Consider the following 16,396-nt stretch of genomic DNA (forward strand, 5'->3'; position numbering starts at 1 on the left):
GAGGTATGTCTTTCCTGATTTACAATAGTAGAGCTTGTTTTTTCACTCTTTTGAAAGACATCAGGATGCCCATGGTGTCTTGAACATAAAAGGGGTTTATTTGAATTTTTAAAAGAAGAATAAAGTAATTTTTAAATGAATTTCAATTTAAATTTTAGGAAAACAATTACATAAAGTGAGATGTGTTTAAATTGAAGGACAAAGTAGTTCTGTAGGGGCTACTTCTCTCAAGAATTTAGCAACTTTTCATGTGGGGGAGTGATTTATGTGATGCATGGAAAATTACCGCATATTTAAAGCTTATCTTAGAGCTATAATAAAGCAGCTTATGTTCTAAATCTTCATGTCGTAAATAGGTCCAGAAGGGATTTAAAAAGGCTTAATCCTTACTTTAACACAGCACAAGTCACTGAAGTGAAACTTGCTGAAAGGATTCCTTTTATCTTAGGCAACAGGTAGCTGAATATGTCTACTGAAATTGAAAAACTGGAATGCCTTTGCTCAGAAATGTGGGAGGGGTGGTGCTTAAGGTGAAAAATACCAGTGAATGTTTACATCGACCAGTAAATATTAAAAAATAATTTGCTAGGTTTTAAAAGTAATAAAAACCACTGGTTATAAAGGATTGAATGTATACAAGATAGTTAGATTGTATTTCTGTAATATTAAAACTCTGTATTAAATTTAATGAACACAGAGTGATTCTTATCACATTGACCATTGACATTACATGGAAAAAATAGTCGGTTAGACTAATTATGTGTCTTTCCATGGGTTATTAAGGTAATAGTATGGCATATAAATTTATATTTGGAAATCACATTGAAATTCACTTTTAGAGACCCTTAAAATATTTATATAATGTATATTTTTAACATATGATTTTAGAAGATATATTTGGAGTGAGGCAACAGTCTTATAGACAGGCCAGACTATCACAAAATCACACACCAATTTGTGAATGTGTTTTCTATTTTCTCTAAATTAATGCATCACATTCATTAATGAAGTCTGATAAATAATTACAGTCTATAATATTTTTTTTTTGTTTAGAAACATATGTAAACACCTGCTATTAAGTACTAGGCATTATCAGATCTTAAAATACAAAGATTTTAAAAATTACCTTTGTTCATGGAGCTCACAATCCACTGCAAATATAATATTTGTGATAAGAAATTTGAAAGTTGAAGGTACTAGAAAATTTTACCTTTATTTTTCAAAATGTGTTATTGCTTTCTAAGTCACTGCTTCTGTGTAAATATAGAATTGTTTTTCCTTAAGATACACCAAATACAGTTGGATAACACATGTATTAAAGTTCTGTCAGCAGTAAATATTTTTTAGAAATAATGATAGGCAAACGTAGTTATAGTAAATGAAAAATCAGAATCGATTTATTTAACACTATGTATTGATTGATACCACATGCCATATGCTATATAAGGTTTGGAATATATAATGGTAAACAAAATAGATGCGGTCTTTGTCTCCATAGAACTTTTAGTCTAGTGGGAGAGCAGAAAGTAAATGAATGTATGTGATCATTGGTGAAGCTGAACATGTATACCAAAACAGTTACAAGTTCTAAGATGGAAAATAACGGGTATCATAGGGAAGGAGGGTACCAAGGAACCTACTGGAGGTTACATAGTCAGGGAAGATTACTCTAAGGTAGTAATATTTAAGTGAATATCCAAGGAATAATTGTCAATCACATTATAAGTCGTGAGGGAGGAGCATTATAAAAGAGCTTTGAGGCAGAAAATAAATTAGTTCCCTTATGGAACTAATGTAAGGAAAATACGAAGCAAATGTGTAAGAAGAAGAACACTGATTGATGAGTTAAGGACTGACAAGATTACTGAGGGATTGTAGGCCATATTTAGAAGATGGATTTTTATCTATTCTTATTAAAGTGAGAAGTTATTGAAAAGTCTTAAGTGGGGGAGTGATGATGAAGTTTTCCTTTTAAAAAGATTTTCCTAGCTGTTGTTTATAGAATGGTTTGAAGATGAGTAAGTTCAATAGCAATACTTGCTGTAAAGGTTCTGTTGATAGCTTGAACTGGGGCAGTGGTGACGCAGAGGATGAGAGGTAGAAAATGATAAGTGAACAAACATATACCTGAAAATTTCACTTTAAAAATAGGCTTCTCCATTCATTTGGATTGCTGATATTCATTTGGTTAGCTATTCTTTACTGAACTTTATGATGCCCCAGGTACTGAATTAAATACTTAGAAGTATTAAAAAAGAAATTGTTAGGGAATGGTAAAATGCATTTCCTTCGTTTCACAATATTATTAATATTATGGCTTTGCTAATCTTTACTGGTGAATGCAGTTGTAAGTGAAGGTAACTGATACCTCCAAAGACTACTTTTGACCTATGATTATAATAATTTACCTATCTTTTAAAAATTTTAGTATTAAAGAAGTCAGACACAGTTAGTTTATCAATTTGGGATATAATAAAAATTCTGAAATACTGTAATACTTTGTGCTTTTCCATTTGTGAAAGTTAATTATTAGGAACGAGCTAGCAAATGGGAAATCTTTTTCAAAAAGCTAATGGCTGATCTCAGCAAAAACTAAAAACCCGAAGAAATACCTACACATATTCTTCTATTGTCTATTTATATGAGTTCCATAATAGGTGGTTAAAGGATACCAGATTCCTTTATTGTTGAATTAAAACCTCCTACATGAATACCTTGATTTAGGTTTAGGAGTTGGTAATGTTTTAGCATGCAAAACCAGTTAATGTTCTCATCACTACTTTTCAAAATAATTTTAAGGGACGAATTCTAGGGAGTCTAAAAAAAAAAGCTCTATGTGTTTTCTTCCTATAAAATTTTTCAGCATGATTGCCTTAGTAGAAAAATTAAGGGACTAATTGATATATATGTATATGATGATGAGGATATACATATACACACACCTACATATGTATGTAAATACATATATTACATGTCTATTAATACATACATATTTATTATATGTTTTGAAAGCAACCAATTATAGTTTTGTTGCCATGGATCATTTTTACTGTTCAGTAAATCAGTCAATTGAAAAGACTTGATTTTATGGTACTAGTTTTATGAAAACTTTGTCAGCTTTAGAATAAATTTTGACATCTTACAACTTCCACTGAGATATTTTTGCTTGCCTAATCTGCCTTGATGACAATAAGTATATTAATGGAAATTGACTAAAAGCAAGTGTGACCTTAAGCACAATTTTGTAAATTTTCTTAGTGTCTCAGTAATACCTATACTAATGCATTTTAGGTAGGAAAAAATTCAGTTTGTTTTATTTTTAATAACTATAAAATTTTGTAAATTTTCTTAGTGTCTCAGTAATACCTATACTAATGCATTTTAGGTAGGAAAAAATTCAGTTTGTTTTATTTTTAATAACTATAAATCTATAAGCTGCTTGTATAAAAGAAATAGATACCTTTAAACATGATTAAATATCAAATGCTATTCTCTTCAAAATATCTTAACTAAAGAAGCACTGCTTGCTTTTTAGAAGTTAAGCAAGGCCATACCACATGCTGCATACATGGCAGTTAACACAATGGATATTAGAATCAGCCTAGGGCTGAGCCTGGCTCCACTATTTTTCAGCTATGTGACCATGTGGAAGTTACATTTAGTAATTAAACTCATCTCAGTGGTTTGCTTTAATAATAAAATTAGATACTCTGGGGCATATCAAGCATATTGTAAAACCTAGTTTTATTATTATTTGTTATTGGTGTTACTTTTACTATTCTGTAATGAGTCATGGGCAGGGAGTAGGGGTACATTGGAAGAATTGCACTGTTTTAAATATGTCCACGGTTTAACTCACAAACTCAGTCTACCTAGGCTTTCTTTGGAGGATCTGCCTTTCAATGGCTGCTTGACTTTGGCTAAGTTACTTAACTTCTTTTCACTTCAGTTTCCTCATCTGTGAGATTATGTGCTTACATGACTTCAAGGTTTGTTTTGGCTCTAATATGGTATGATTCTATGAAATGGAAAGTTAATACATTTGGCTCTAGTAACTGTATTTGAAGCACAAATATTAAAAAGGCACAATTAATTCTCATTCTATTATGAGTTTCCATTTACTCCTTGAAAGTAATCATTCAGAACAAATCATTTTGGAAGAGCTCTTTGATCCAGGCATTCAGTAAAAATCACTAGCATAGCATTTAATTTTAGACAAAACTCAGAACTAATTAAACTGCCAGGGCTGCAGACTTATATGAGATTCCCATTAAATCTTAATGTAGATAACTCAGTTAATTAAAACAAATATGGTTGTACTAAACTTCTAAAACCAAAACTGCATTGAAATTATCTGTACAAATCCTTGTTGACCTTTATTAGAGAACTTCCTCTCAAAAGACCTAAAAGACTTATTTGTTCAGATTGAGACTCTTCATGAGCCAATGTGATACTCTCTCTCTCTCTCTCTATTGCTAGATCTTCGCATCAGAAGGCAGCATTCCTCTGAAAGTGTTTCTAGTATCAACAGTGCCACAAGCCATTCCAGTATTGGCAGTGGTAATGATGCTGATTCCAAGAAGAAGAAAAAGAAGAACTGGGTAAGCCACCATCCTTCATCTAATTCAGGAGCTTATTAATGCATCATGTGTTAGGCCTTTTTCTTTGAGGCTTCAGTGATCTGCAGCAGTTTACAAAGTGCCCCATTCAAGCTACTGACACCTCAGATGCTGCACTCACCACCGAAATTGGTGTGGCATGTACTGAAAAGCATACATTTCAATGTTGGGACTAAACTTGGGTTTGAATCACCACTAGATCTAGACCCTTTGAGGGGCCTGAATTTTCTTACCTATAATAGGATAGTTAATAGCAACTATATTTATTTGTGAATGCCATTTATTCACAGATGTTATCTTGTTTTTCTGTAGTATAACTATAGAAACTCAATAGTATAGCCATAGAGTTATACTAAAGAAAAATAAGATAACATCAGTGAATAAATGGCTTAAAATAGGGGTTTATTGTGGGGGTAGAGATGAAGGAAAAGTGAAAAAATGATGATGATGATGATGATGATGATATGATGATGATGATGTTGATAGTGGTGTTGGAGGAAAAGGAGGAGAATGGGAGTCAATAAAGGGAAAGAAGAAACCATGAAACTCTCCTTCTGCCTTTGGAATCAACAGGGCTTACCGTGTGAATAGTTTCACCCTAAAAGAAATCAACCACATCAGTGTCTGCTTGATATTTTTAACCAAGAGAATATAGCAGAAATATAGAAATGCACTTTAACAGAACTGTACCTCAAGTTTTCTGGAGATATAATTTATGATATTGATCAATAGCTAAATAGCCGAAGGGAAGATACTATTACTGCCAAAAAATTAAAAACAGTGGAGTCAATGATTTCTTTTAATACCCAAAAAACAAAGGTAGATTTTGAGTAAATACAACTCTTTATGAAATCCAGACATAATTATCAGAGGATTTTGCTGGAGTGCTTTCTACAAATAATGAAAGAAATATCTTTTTGTCTTAAAAAATGTTTATACAGGTAATATTTTAAAATACTGATCAGCCTTCATTCCCTTGATTTGTAATTCCACACTCTTTCATGTTTCTGCAAGGTGAACGCTAGAGGAAGTGAGGTGAATATAAACCATGGGCGATTTGGCATGCATCTATAAAAAACTCTACCTTGGCATGAATGCTATTCATTTTGGCAGTAGGCTTTTATACCTTTTAAAACAGATTACCTTGTATGTCTTTTCTTTGTGTCTTTTCATTTTAATCTCAAATTTTAAAGAGATGTAAAACCACTTTCTGAATAGCACTGTAGGGGATACCAATTCTGGTTTTGAGTAGTCTGGGATTGGAAAATTTGAATAGAAAATCACAATTAATGAAGTGTTAGGTGAATTTGGTTTCATTTTGCTTTTTAAGTTTGTACTGTCAGCAGGACATGACTTGATTGTAGTGCTAAAGTGGCCATTTAAAACAAATTGCCTTGAAGAGAGAAGCATTGGGAATGGAGATCCCTTCAAGGTACTTAGTTTTAAATGAGTGTTCTGACAGCCATGCCCTTGACCTTGCACTATTTAAAAGCCTTCCATGTTTGCGCTGCGCTGGATTAATACAAGAATAAAATGAACACACAAAACACGGTATCATGTTTTTTAGAGATACTGTGCTGCAATTGTTAATACTCTGCTTGTACATACTGACCCCAGGCAGTGGCTAGGATGGCATCTGCAAACTAACGCCCCAAAGCAAAAGCTCTCCAAGTGCAAATAGACAAGAAGGGTAATTTCTTTCCTTCTTTCAGCTGAGAAGTTCTTTCAAACAAGCCTTTGGGAAGAAAAAGTCCACCAAGCCTCCTTCATCACATTCTGACATTGAAGAGCTGACTGATTCATCCCTTCCAGCATCCCCCAAGTTGCCCCATAATGCTGGTGACTGTAGCTCAGCATCCATGAAGCCCTCACAATCTGCTTCCGCGTAAGTTGCTCCTTCTGCAAAATGCAGAAATATTTTTAAAAAACAATTTTAGATGAAGGCCGTATTTATGTTGTAACCATATCTGTACCAGTTATTTTCTGATTTTCCTTAGAATGATGGACAGCATTCGTTTCTCTTTTCATATTTCTCCTTCACTGGTTTCTTTCATTTTCATTTTTCTTTTTCATTTTCCTATGTTACAATTCAAGTGTTTCTTGATCTCATTCTCCAGTTTTCTGAATCATGATTCTCACTTCTTTTCATGGGCATTTGTCCATGTATCTGTCTTAACTGTATGTACATACAGGTCACCCCTTGTCTGGCCACCAAAGAAACGACAAAATGGCCCTGTGATCTACAAGCATAGATCTCGGTAAAGTGGAGTGTGATGCATGAAAACTGCAAAGATCCAGGTTCTAACCTAAGTAGTGTTTGCTTTTGCTTTTTCTAAAATCACTCACATGCATTTCAACAATAAATACCTTCTCTTTCTGTTTTTTCAACTAAAATTTGATTTCCTAAAATCAACCTGCAATCCAGTTTTCTTTGATTCTGTTAGTTAATCTAACCTAGCATTTTTATGATAGCCCACTTTTTGGTAGTACAGTAGCCCCCCCCTTATCCACCAGGGATACTTTCCAAGACCCCCAGTGGATGCCTGAAACCATAGATAGTACCGAGCCCTATGTATACTATGTTTTTTTTTCTATACATGCATACCTACATATGATAAAGTTTAATTTAAAATTAGGCACAATAAGTGATTAACAGCAATAATATAACAATTACAACAATATTTTGTGATAATAGTTATATTAATGTGGTCTCTATCTTCCTCAAAATAGTGTAATTTTTTTTTTTTTTGAAACAAAGTCTCACTCTGTCACCCAAGCTGGAGTGCAATGTCAACATCTCGGCTCACTGTAACCTCTGCCTCCCGGGTTCAAGCCATTCTCCTGTCTCAACCTCCTGAGTAGCTGGGATTACAGGTGTGCACTACCACACCTGGCTAATTTTTTGTATTTTTAGTAGAGACAGTGTTTCACCATATTGGCCAGGCTGGTCTCGAACCCCTGACCTCAAGTGATTCACCTGCCTCGGCCTCCCAAAGTGCTGGGATTACAGGTTCGAGCCACCACACCCAGCCCAAAATACTGTAATATTTTTGGACCATATTTGACTATAGGTAACTTAAACCATAGAAACTAAAATTGTGGATCAACTCTAATTGTGGGGGACTACTGTACAAGAACGAACACATTTCAAATATAGAAAAGTGTTCTGGTGAGATAATTATCTGTGGTGTTTACTATTTAAATCTAATATCCTTGTATGCCCATGACAACAACTAGCATAGAACTCATATAGAACAAGGCCACTGTGCTTTGCCTACATAATTTTATCATTTATGCAGAAAGGAAGAACATGTCACTGTCATTTTGTGGCCAGTAAACTAGTTCTCAGATTTTAAATGGCAAATATGTTAGTTAATATAAAACAAATTTTTTGGCAAATTTCCTGCAAAGCTGTCCACAAAACAATAAAACAACACAACAAGGATACAATGTGTTTCCTTCAAACAGCCCTCAGCTAGCCTGCTAGCGGGGGTTGAAACCTGTGATTTAGCTGTGATCTCCTAAATCAGCTGAGCCTAATAGGAAGGTTATATAACTCACCTATTATTTAAATGTCCAAAAGTAATCTCTCTAATTTATTTTCTACAATATTTATATTGGATTTTTATGCTAACTTAAAGACAGTATTGTTTCAAAAGTTTTTTTTTGCACAATTTTACAAAAGAAATCAACATTTTAAGAATGTAATAACTGCTTTTGTAAAAGTATAGTCACATGTTGCAAATAGAGGTTTAAGTCCCTTGAAAATGTTGAAATGAAATGTAGTAATCTATGACTTTTCTGCCTATAAATATCACCAATAAAAGCATTTTTAGGATCACTTTATACCCAGTAATAGTAGACTGTTTTTAAACTTTAAAAAACAGAAAAAAAAAAATTAAAAGAAAAAGCTATTTCCGTTTTGAACCTGTGAATGCATAACTGTTTGTAAAACTCTTTCTCCTTTTCTCTAGGTTTTGCCAGCAGCACACCATATCTGTACCTGCTGGATAATATTTCAGTTCAGCCTTTAAAAGAGGCAGTGCTTTTCTTAATCATCTGGCTTCCCCAGACCACTGATTTTGTTTGTTTCCTTCTTCAGGATCTGTGAATGCACAGAAGCTGAGGCAGAGATAATTCTGCAGCTGAAGAGCGAGCTCAGAGAAAAGGAATTAAAATTAACAGATATTCGGCTGGAGGCCCTCAGCTCTGCTCATCATCTTGATCAGATCCGGGAAGCCATGAACCGGATGCAGGTTGGTGCTAAAGCACTTTCAAGGAATAAAATGGAGAAACAAACAAATAGAAAAAAAATGCTGCTTATTCTGTTCTTTTGGTTAACACAGAACAAATTCCGCTTGGAAACCCACCTTAGAAATGTACTCTGTTTATTCAGTCTTTGCAACTCATTTCTTAGTACTGAATTGAGAATTTTGTCAAATCCAAGTTTAGAAGTGGAGGTGAAAACTGGCAAGTTGTATTCAAGAACCATTCGGGATACGGTACTAGTGATTGGATTCAGGTTGAGAGCTAAGTTTTTAAAGAAGCTACTGCAGTTCTTGCTTCTTCACTTTTCCATCATTTACTTTTATTTTGACTTTTTTGCCTGTTCTTTTGAAATCTGATTTTCACATACTTTCACCAGTTTTCTATTGAAATACAAAAGTAATGAGGAAACTGTAGAAATTCAACACAAGCTTTCTGAATATGGAAATCAAAGTGATTTGGAATGCCATCTGTAAAAGTAAAGCTTTTGTATTTTTTTTTTTAAACATCTAAAGGCTAAATTCAGAACCAGTCTGTGCTCAGACTAAGTTTTCATTGTATTATTGTATACCAGTAGTCACTTGGTACCACAGGTGACTGAAATAAGAAAAGCTCATTGCTGAGCAGATTCATCTGCCACTGTATATGTTCATCTAAAGGCTTTTGTTGTTTTTTATGAGCTTAGTGTCCCGATTGGAAGGAAAAAAAAAACCTTTTCAGATGTTAGATATGATTCTGGAGTGATTTTAAATAACCTTATTTACATTATTTTTGTTTTGCTCTGGTTTTCAACTGTCCACGGATTTATAATAATATTACAAATGGCATGATATGCTTGTAAGATTTTAACATCACCTTTAAAATGAGAAGTGTTATGAATGATTCCATCATATTTTTCTTAACTCAAATGAGACCAAGTCCTGGAAAAATTCTCAAACACATGCTTTAGTCAAAAAAATAATGATAAAAATGTCGAATGGTTGGATTGACAGAGAAAAGGGTTAAATTTCCTTCTTGGGAAGGAAATCCTATTTCATATATTTGTTTATTTAATATATTACCACGTTTTGTTTAACAAACAAGCTAATTAACTATGATAAAAGGCTCAGTGCTATTTTCTCGATCAAACCAACTCAATTTTTTTTCATGTTTTCCATCTTCATGACAGAATGAAATTGAAATACTGAAGGCTGAAAATGACCGGTTGAAGGCAGAAACTGGTAACACAGCTAAGCCTACTCGGCCACCGTCAGAATCCTCAAGCAGCACCTCCTCTTCATCTTCCAGGCAGTCATTAGGACTTTCTCTAAATAATTTGAACATCACAGAGGCTGTTACCTCAGGTGATTTAGTGCACATGCTTGCTGAATCACAGCATGCCCATAAGTTAACGGGTGGGAAGCCTGGAATTTGGAGAACTTTACATACTCTTAAATTAAAATGTTATACTCTAATTCTCAGAAATAGTCCTATTTTGATCTTATAAATCTAGTCTACTTAGTTATAATTTGAAAAGCACATTCTCTATCCAAAAGTCAATCTTAGAGATATGGTCTTCATAATATTTTTAAGAACTCACTTTTCCTTAGGAGGTGCTTTCTCCATGATTACCATGATGAAGAAATAATACTCTCAGTGATGATAATTTGTACTTATGGATATAATAATAACCCCATACAATTTTATTGTTTTAAGTGTGCAAAACCCATTTATAAGTGTAGCAGGCTTTATTTTCTAAATTTGACTCGATGACCCTGCATGATACTGCCCTGACAGAACATAATGCTACTCTGTCACCCAGTCTGCAGCTCTATTAAATTTCCAACAAACAAAAAGAAGACAGTACTAGTGATGGAACAAGGGTACAGTTTTGATTCGATTGCAAATAGAAGCATATGACATAATGTCGTCTTAATATCTGATGAACCATTCAAGCATAAAGTGTAGCTGTTTCTGTGGAACAGTTCATTGAGGAGAATCACTTCAAGGATAGAGAATTTAGTCTAGGAAATATTTACATGAGGATCTGTGGTAATTGTAAAGCACGGCCACCAGATGACGCTTGGAAACCAATAATATGTATGTTCCTAGCCAACTTTAGATTCCATTATAGAATGGAGACAGTACACTGCTTGCCTTAAATCATACTAAAATACAGAAGAAGGAGAAGGGAAATGACATGGCATGCTGATATTGATTACATTTCCGATGAATCACACCTCTTCTAAAAAGGCAGAATGTTAAAAATTCTGTTATTATGGCTGCTCTTCATAATATAAAATAGTGGCCTTCATCTTATATGTAAAAGACAAGTGGGCACTCCCTGTACTTCAAGAAAACAAATTTTATAAACTTCTGGTGGGGATCAGAGGAAGAAAATAAATTCTGAGAATAAGCATCAAGTACAACTAATGTCAGAAGTCAAGTATAAAGCAAGAAATTTCAGAATTAAATGAACTTATAGATCATTAGGTAAAATAAGACTATGGAAGTGGATGGTAATTTGAGTGTGTAAATTGTACTTAAAGTATTATTATCCACACTCAACAAAATATCCTACAAAAGAAAGAACCCGAATGTTTAAATGTATAGAATCTGACAGTTCTGAACAACATCCTCTATGTTGGCTTGTTGCTGATGGACCTGACAGAGAAGTGAAGTAAGATTTACATCTCATAGTAACCAATGCATTTCTGGATTCCCAGGCTTGGCTCCTAGCAAAAGACAAGGGCCAGTACCTTAGAGGTCAGACTAATGGTAGGATTTCACTGCCTTTTATATAATTCTGTTTTATTTTATGAAAATATGGTAAAGTTTGAAGGAGGAAAGTTTAATACTGAAGGTGGTTTAGAAAAAAGACATATATAAAAAAACTTAATGTCTAGGAAAAATAGAACTCATAAAGATAGATATAAAATCAAAGAGTTTACATTTACAATTTCTATGTTTATTGGGCTTAACACATTGATGGCCATGATTAAGAATTTAAGGCAATTTTTTGGGAGAAGCCAAGTTTTACTTTTTTTAATACCTTTGTTCTTACCCATTCCCCAAGTTATTTTTAATATATCTTATTTCCTTAATTATTTTTCAGTAGTGATACTTATGTCTGAACTAAAAAAAAATTAAATCACACAACTAGAATATTGTTTTCATTACTTTCACTCTTGTGTAGTGGGTTCAACACTTGGAAATCAAAACTGCCTTTATGCTGGGGCTTTTTAACAGAGAGACTTTCTAGATTTCATGATTAATCTTAAGCAAAAGAAAGTAGGCAGGAGAGAGGATAATTGGCAAATATCTAGTTCCTGAAATATTAATTGCATGTTCCATGCATCCAGTAAAGACAGACGTTTGAGAAGTCTTCAGTTTTGGGCCAGAATTTTACTTAATTATAGCCAGAATGGCAGACCTCCTTAATTCTTTCTTCAAAATACAGACAGAGGACCATGACTTATTTTCTATTAAAAACAAACAAACAAACAAACAAACAAAACTACAGAAGCCTCTCACATTAAATTTGTAGTTTTTCCTGGAGTTGTTTCATCAGGTGACCATCCTGTCAATATATTCTGAACTGGGCAGATTCAGAGTCATGATGTGACCTGTCCACAGTCAATAGAAGGAGTTAGAATAAACAGAAATAATGGTTAGAAAAGCAAAACTTAGTAAACACTGAGGGTGAAGTGCTTTAAAAGCATTATCTTTTATGTTCTCAGTAACTCTACCAGGAAGGTGCTGTTTAAGCCCTATTTTACAGCTGAGGAAACCAAGACTTAGGAAAGTGACTATAACAATTTGTTCAAGATCATGAAACTAGTAATCAGCAGAACTAATAATCAAACCCTGGCTTGGATGAATCCAAGACCTGGACTTTTCACTATTATGTTAATTTTGCTTTAAATAGCCATATAATAAAAGCAAAGAATAGTTATTCACTCATCTTTGGTAAATATTTATCCTACTATTGTCAGGAGAAATTTCATATTGTAAGTGTAGTTTTTAGAAGCAAATATGGCATGAAATGAATAACATATAACAAGGCAAATTGAAGCAGCTTATGTGGATCAACAATCAGGCCAACCTCCTTTGCCATGGACTACTTAGCCATGTGTGATTTGGTCCTTACTTATTTCCATCCACATCATTTCATACCACTCCTCACCCTCCCCTTGTCTCTACAGTCCTGCTACCCCAAACATCTCTCTGTTCCTTTAACACACCCAGCTCACACATCTCAGGGTTTTGCACTTGTTTTTGTTGACTGAATCTTTTCCCCTGGTTCTTCACTTGTCTAGCATTCCTCAGCCTTCTGGTCTTACCTCCAAATACCACTTCTTCAAGGAAGCCTTCCAGGATGACCTATCTATGTAGAGCAGGCTCCCTTCAATTACTTTCTGTTTCATTGTCCAGTTTATATTAGCAGAGTGCGTAACCTATTCTGAAATACATACTCCAAAAAAAACAAGGAATTCTCTCTCTTTCTCATCTTGGTATTCATTCCCAATACACAGCAAAATTTCTGATACCATTTATGCTTAATAAATATTGGTCAAATATTTTTTAGCATTTATAAGTAATTAAGACAAGTACTAAATTAATTTGATCATGAACTACCAGAAGTCTGGATGTGAACAGCTGATGGTAAACCATTCTAAACTTCTAAAAAAGGAGCAAGGTCATTAAAATGACACTTAAGGAAGAGTTTTATTTTTGAGTGGAGTAGGTGAAAAGGTGAAAGACTATTAAGATGTGAACTTGGGAAAATAATTAAACTCCAGTGCTGGAGATTATCTTTGATGATTTAAAAATTTATTGCAAAGCTCTAAAAGTCCTGAAAGTTCTCAAGCTCTGAAAGTTGCTTTTAATTGTTATGATCTCAGAGTATTTTTATTGCTTACTTTCAAAATTACATATGCTTAATTATTAAGATAATAGAAACGATTCTATTTTTGGAAGCCATGTTATTACAATGTTGATTTCTATGATGCTATAGTCAAAACATTTTTTTCTGTAAATCTCTTGTCAGAGCAGTTGAGTCCTCTTTTCACCAGGAACATGTGCTTTTTAGAGTATAAGGGAGTTTCATTTATCCACAGAACAGTGTCTTAATATTAAGCATGGTTCTATGATAGTACTGTTATTAAAGGAAAACATATATTTGTGATAGTTTGCCTTAATAATTCTCCAAATTGGAAATTAATCTGGTATAATGTAATTTGAAAGTTAATCTTTAATTAGCATTTAAAGGCTGATATTTTAAAGGCTAGCTAGCTTTATCATGGTTCTGTAACTGTTAGCTGATTAATCGAAATACTGTTTTGGTTTTGAAACTATTAGCATAAAGGATTCAGGAGAGCAATCAAAATGCCAGTATAATGCCATGGTTGAAAGTCAATAACAGTACCTAATAATTATAAAGATAAGGTGAGTAGTTATGTAGCTGGCTATGTCAAATACTTGGAAATAATTTCAGTTGACAGTCAATTTCAGCACCTTTGCATTTATAAATTACATGGATATTGAGCTTGGATATTTTAGATTGGATAGAAAAATCAGATGGCTTGTCAGTTTGTCATGATTATAATGGTGACTAAATATTACTCAGGTATTACTCAAACCTATGTGTAATAGAAAAAGAAACCTCTTATTTCCTCATCTAAATGCAGTGAGTGGCCCAACACTTGAGTGAAGATCTTTGCAAGCAGAAATAAATTCTTAAATTGAAACTTTAGCCCAACCACAGTAATTCATCTTCTTGAAAGCTGAGGTTTTTCAAACCAGTTAGGCTAGAATGGGGAGCAAATCCCATTGAAAGATATAAAACTATGAGGGAGAAAAGAATGACAGTAAACAAATCTGAGTCAATGTTACTCTTTTGTGTATGTCTTTCTTTTAAAATTTGATAGATATTTTGCTAGATGATGCTGGTGATGCAACTGGACATAAAGATGGCCGCAGTGTGAAAATTATAGTCTCCATAAGCAAGGGCTATGGTCGAGCAAAGGTACTTCTTTAATCTTAAACTCTTTAATACTAACAAGGAGAATTACCGTGAGTCAAATGTATTTTGTATGTGAATATTTGATCTGGTAAATATCCTACAACAATTGTGAACTGGCATTAGCTTAATATGTCATGTAAACATGAAAGGGACAATAAAGAGATGACATCATCATAGAGGTAGAAATGTGTGTTACATGTACCTCACATTCATTCACTGAAAACAATATTAACAGCCCTTCATTTCTAAAACTTAAAAAAAAATAGTTATTTCTTTGACAAACATCTTGTCTGACATATTCTGTTGGTTTCACTTATTGGTTATAGGTAATGTTTATTATGTATGGTAACATGTCATTAGAGCTGTCAATATGGTATTTATACAAAGGGAAGACTGTAAGCTAAGTGAATATTCTAGAAATCAGAAAGACACATATTCTACTGAACTCAGTAGGACAAATTCCATTGATGTTACTTGTCTATTTAAGCACGGTCCAACATTTGCATTAAAACGTTGCCTTCAAATTGGCAATGTCATTCTGACTCTAACCCTTTCTTAAAACAACACCACAAACAAATTTTCAGTTAAAATTTTAGTTGAGTGGCCAAAAATACAAATTTCTAAGTATCCATTTTTTTTTACATCAAGCAAATAAAAATTCTTTAGAATTTCAAAATGAAGTACTTACGTTTGAAAAGTAAGATAGCACTTGTGAATTCTTACCTTAAGTTAATGTTCCAAGGATTCCAATGCCATCAGCTTTCTGCTTGAGCTGCAGATGTATACCTACTTTTCCCAAGTGGGTCTTTATGTGAGAGACAGTAATACTCTTAGTGAAACATAAACTAACTTTAATTTAAAAGCAGCATTTTATAAGGTATTGCATAAGCAGTACTTTTAACTGGGTTATAAACACACTGAAAAGTAAGATTTCCTGTTCATAGTAATTCTAACAGACAGTGCCTTTGAATATTTTTTTTCTAAAAAAGCTTCCATGAAAGTAGTTGTCTTATTCTACCTAGACTTCCATAATAAAATAACAGACTAGGTGGCCTAAACAACCGAAATTTATTTTCTCACAGTTCTGGAGGCTAGCAAGTCCAAGATCAAGGGGCTAGCTGATTTGGTTCCTGGTGAGGGCTCTCTTTTTGCATTGCAGGTGGTGGAATTCATGCTGTGTCCTCATACAGTCTCACCTCAGAGTCTGTAGGTAGGGAGAGAGAAAGAGTACAAATCCCCAATTGTTTACTTTACCCAGTAGCCTATCATGAAAGTCCTACCATTGTGATCTCATTTAATCCTAATTACCTCCCAAAGACCTCATCTCCTAATACCATCACTTTGGAAGTTAGGGTTTTGATGTATGAATTTTGAGGAGACACAAATATCATTTCATAACAATAGTAACAAAAATCACAATTGTCAGCTGTGGATTTCTCAACTTATTCTGCAAAAGATATTAGATTCTTTTTTTTTTTTTTTTTTTTTTTTTTTTTTGAGACGGAGT

General features: G+C 33.6%; 1 protein-coding gene across 2 annotated transcripts in view; it reads left to right on the forward strand.

Moving 5' to 3' along the window:
- The window catches only part of NAV3 (neuron navigator 3), a 378,403-nt gene that overhangs the window by 335,824 nt on the left and 26,183 nt on the right, over positions 1-16,396 (forward strand). Inside the window, exons 25-31 of one of the 2 annotated variants that reach the window (XM_011946945.1) lie at positions 4,480-4,601; positions 5,634-5,654; positions 6,332-6,504; positions 6,812-6,877; positions 8,722-8,875; positions 10,054-10,228; positions 14,795-14,892. In XM_011946945.1, the coding sequence (XP_011802335.1) occupies positions 4,480-4,601; positions 5,634-5,654; positions 6,332-6,504; positions 6,812-6,877; positions 8,722-8,875; positions 10,054-10,228; positions 14,795-14,892 (809 nt within the window). The remainder of the gene's footprint in view (positions 1-4,479; positions 4,602-5,633; positions 5,655-6,331; positions 6,505-6,811; positions 6,878-8,721; positions 8,876-10,053; positions 10,229-14,794; positions 14,893-16,396) is intronic. The other variant, XM_011946946.1, reaches the window with a different exon arrangement.

Source organism: Colobus angolensis, unplaced genomic scaffold, assembly GCF_000951035.1.
Source record: "Colobus angolensis palliatus isolate OR3802 unplaced genomic scaffold, Cang.pa_1.0 Scaffold256, whole genome shotgun sequence".
Classification (NCBI taxonomy): Eukaryota; Metazoa; Chordata; class Mammalia; order Primates; family Cercopithecidae; genus Colobus; species Colobus angolensis.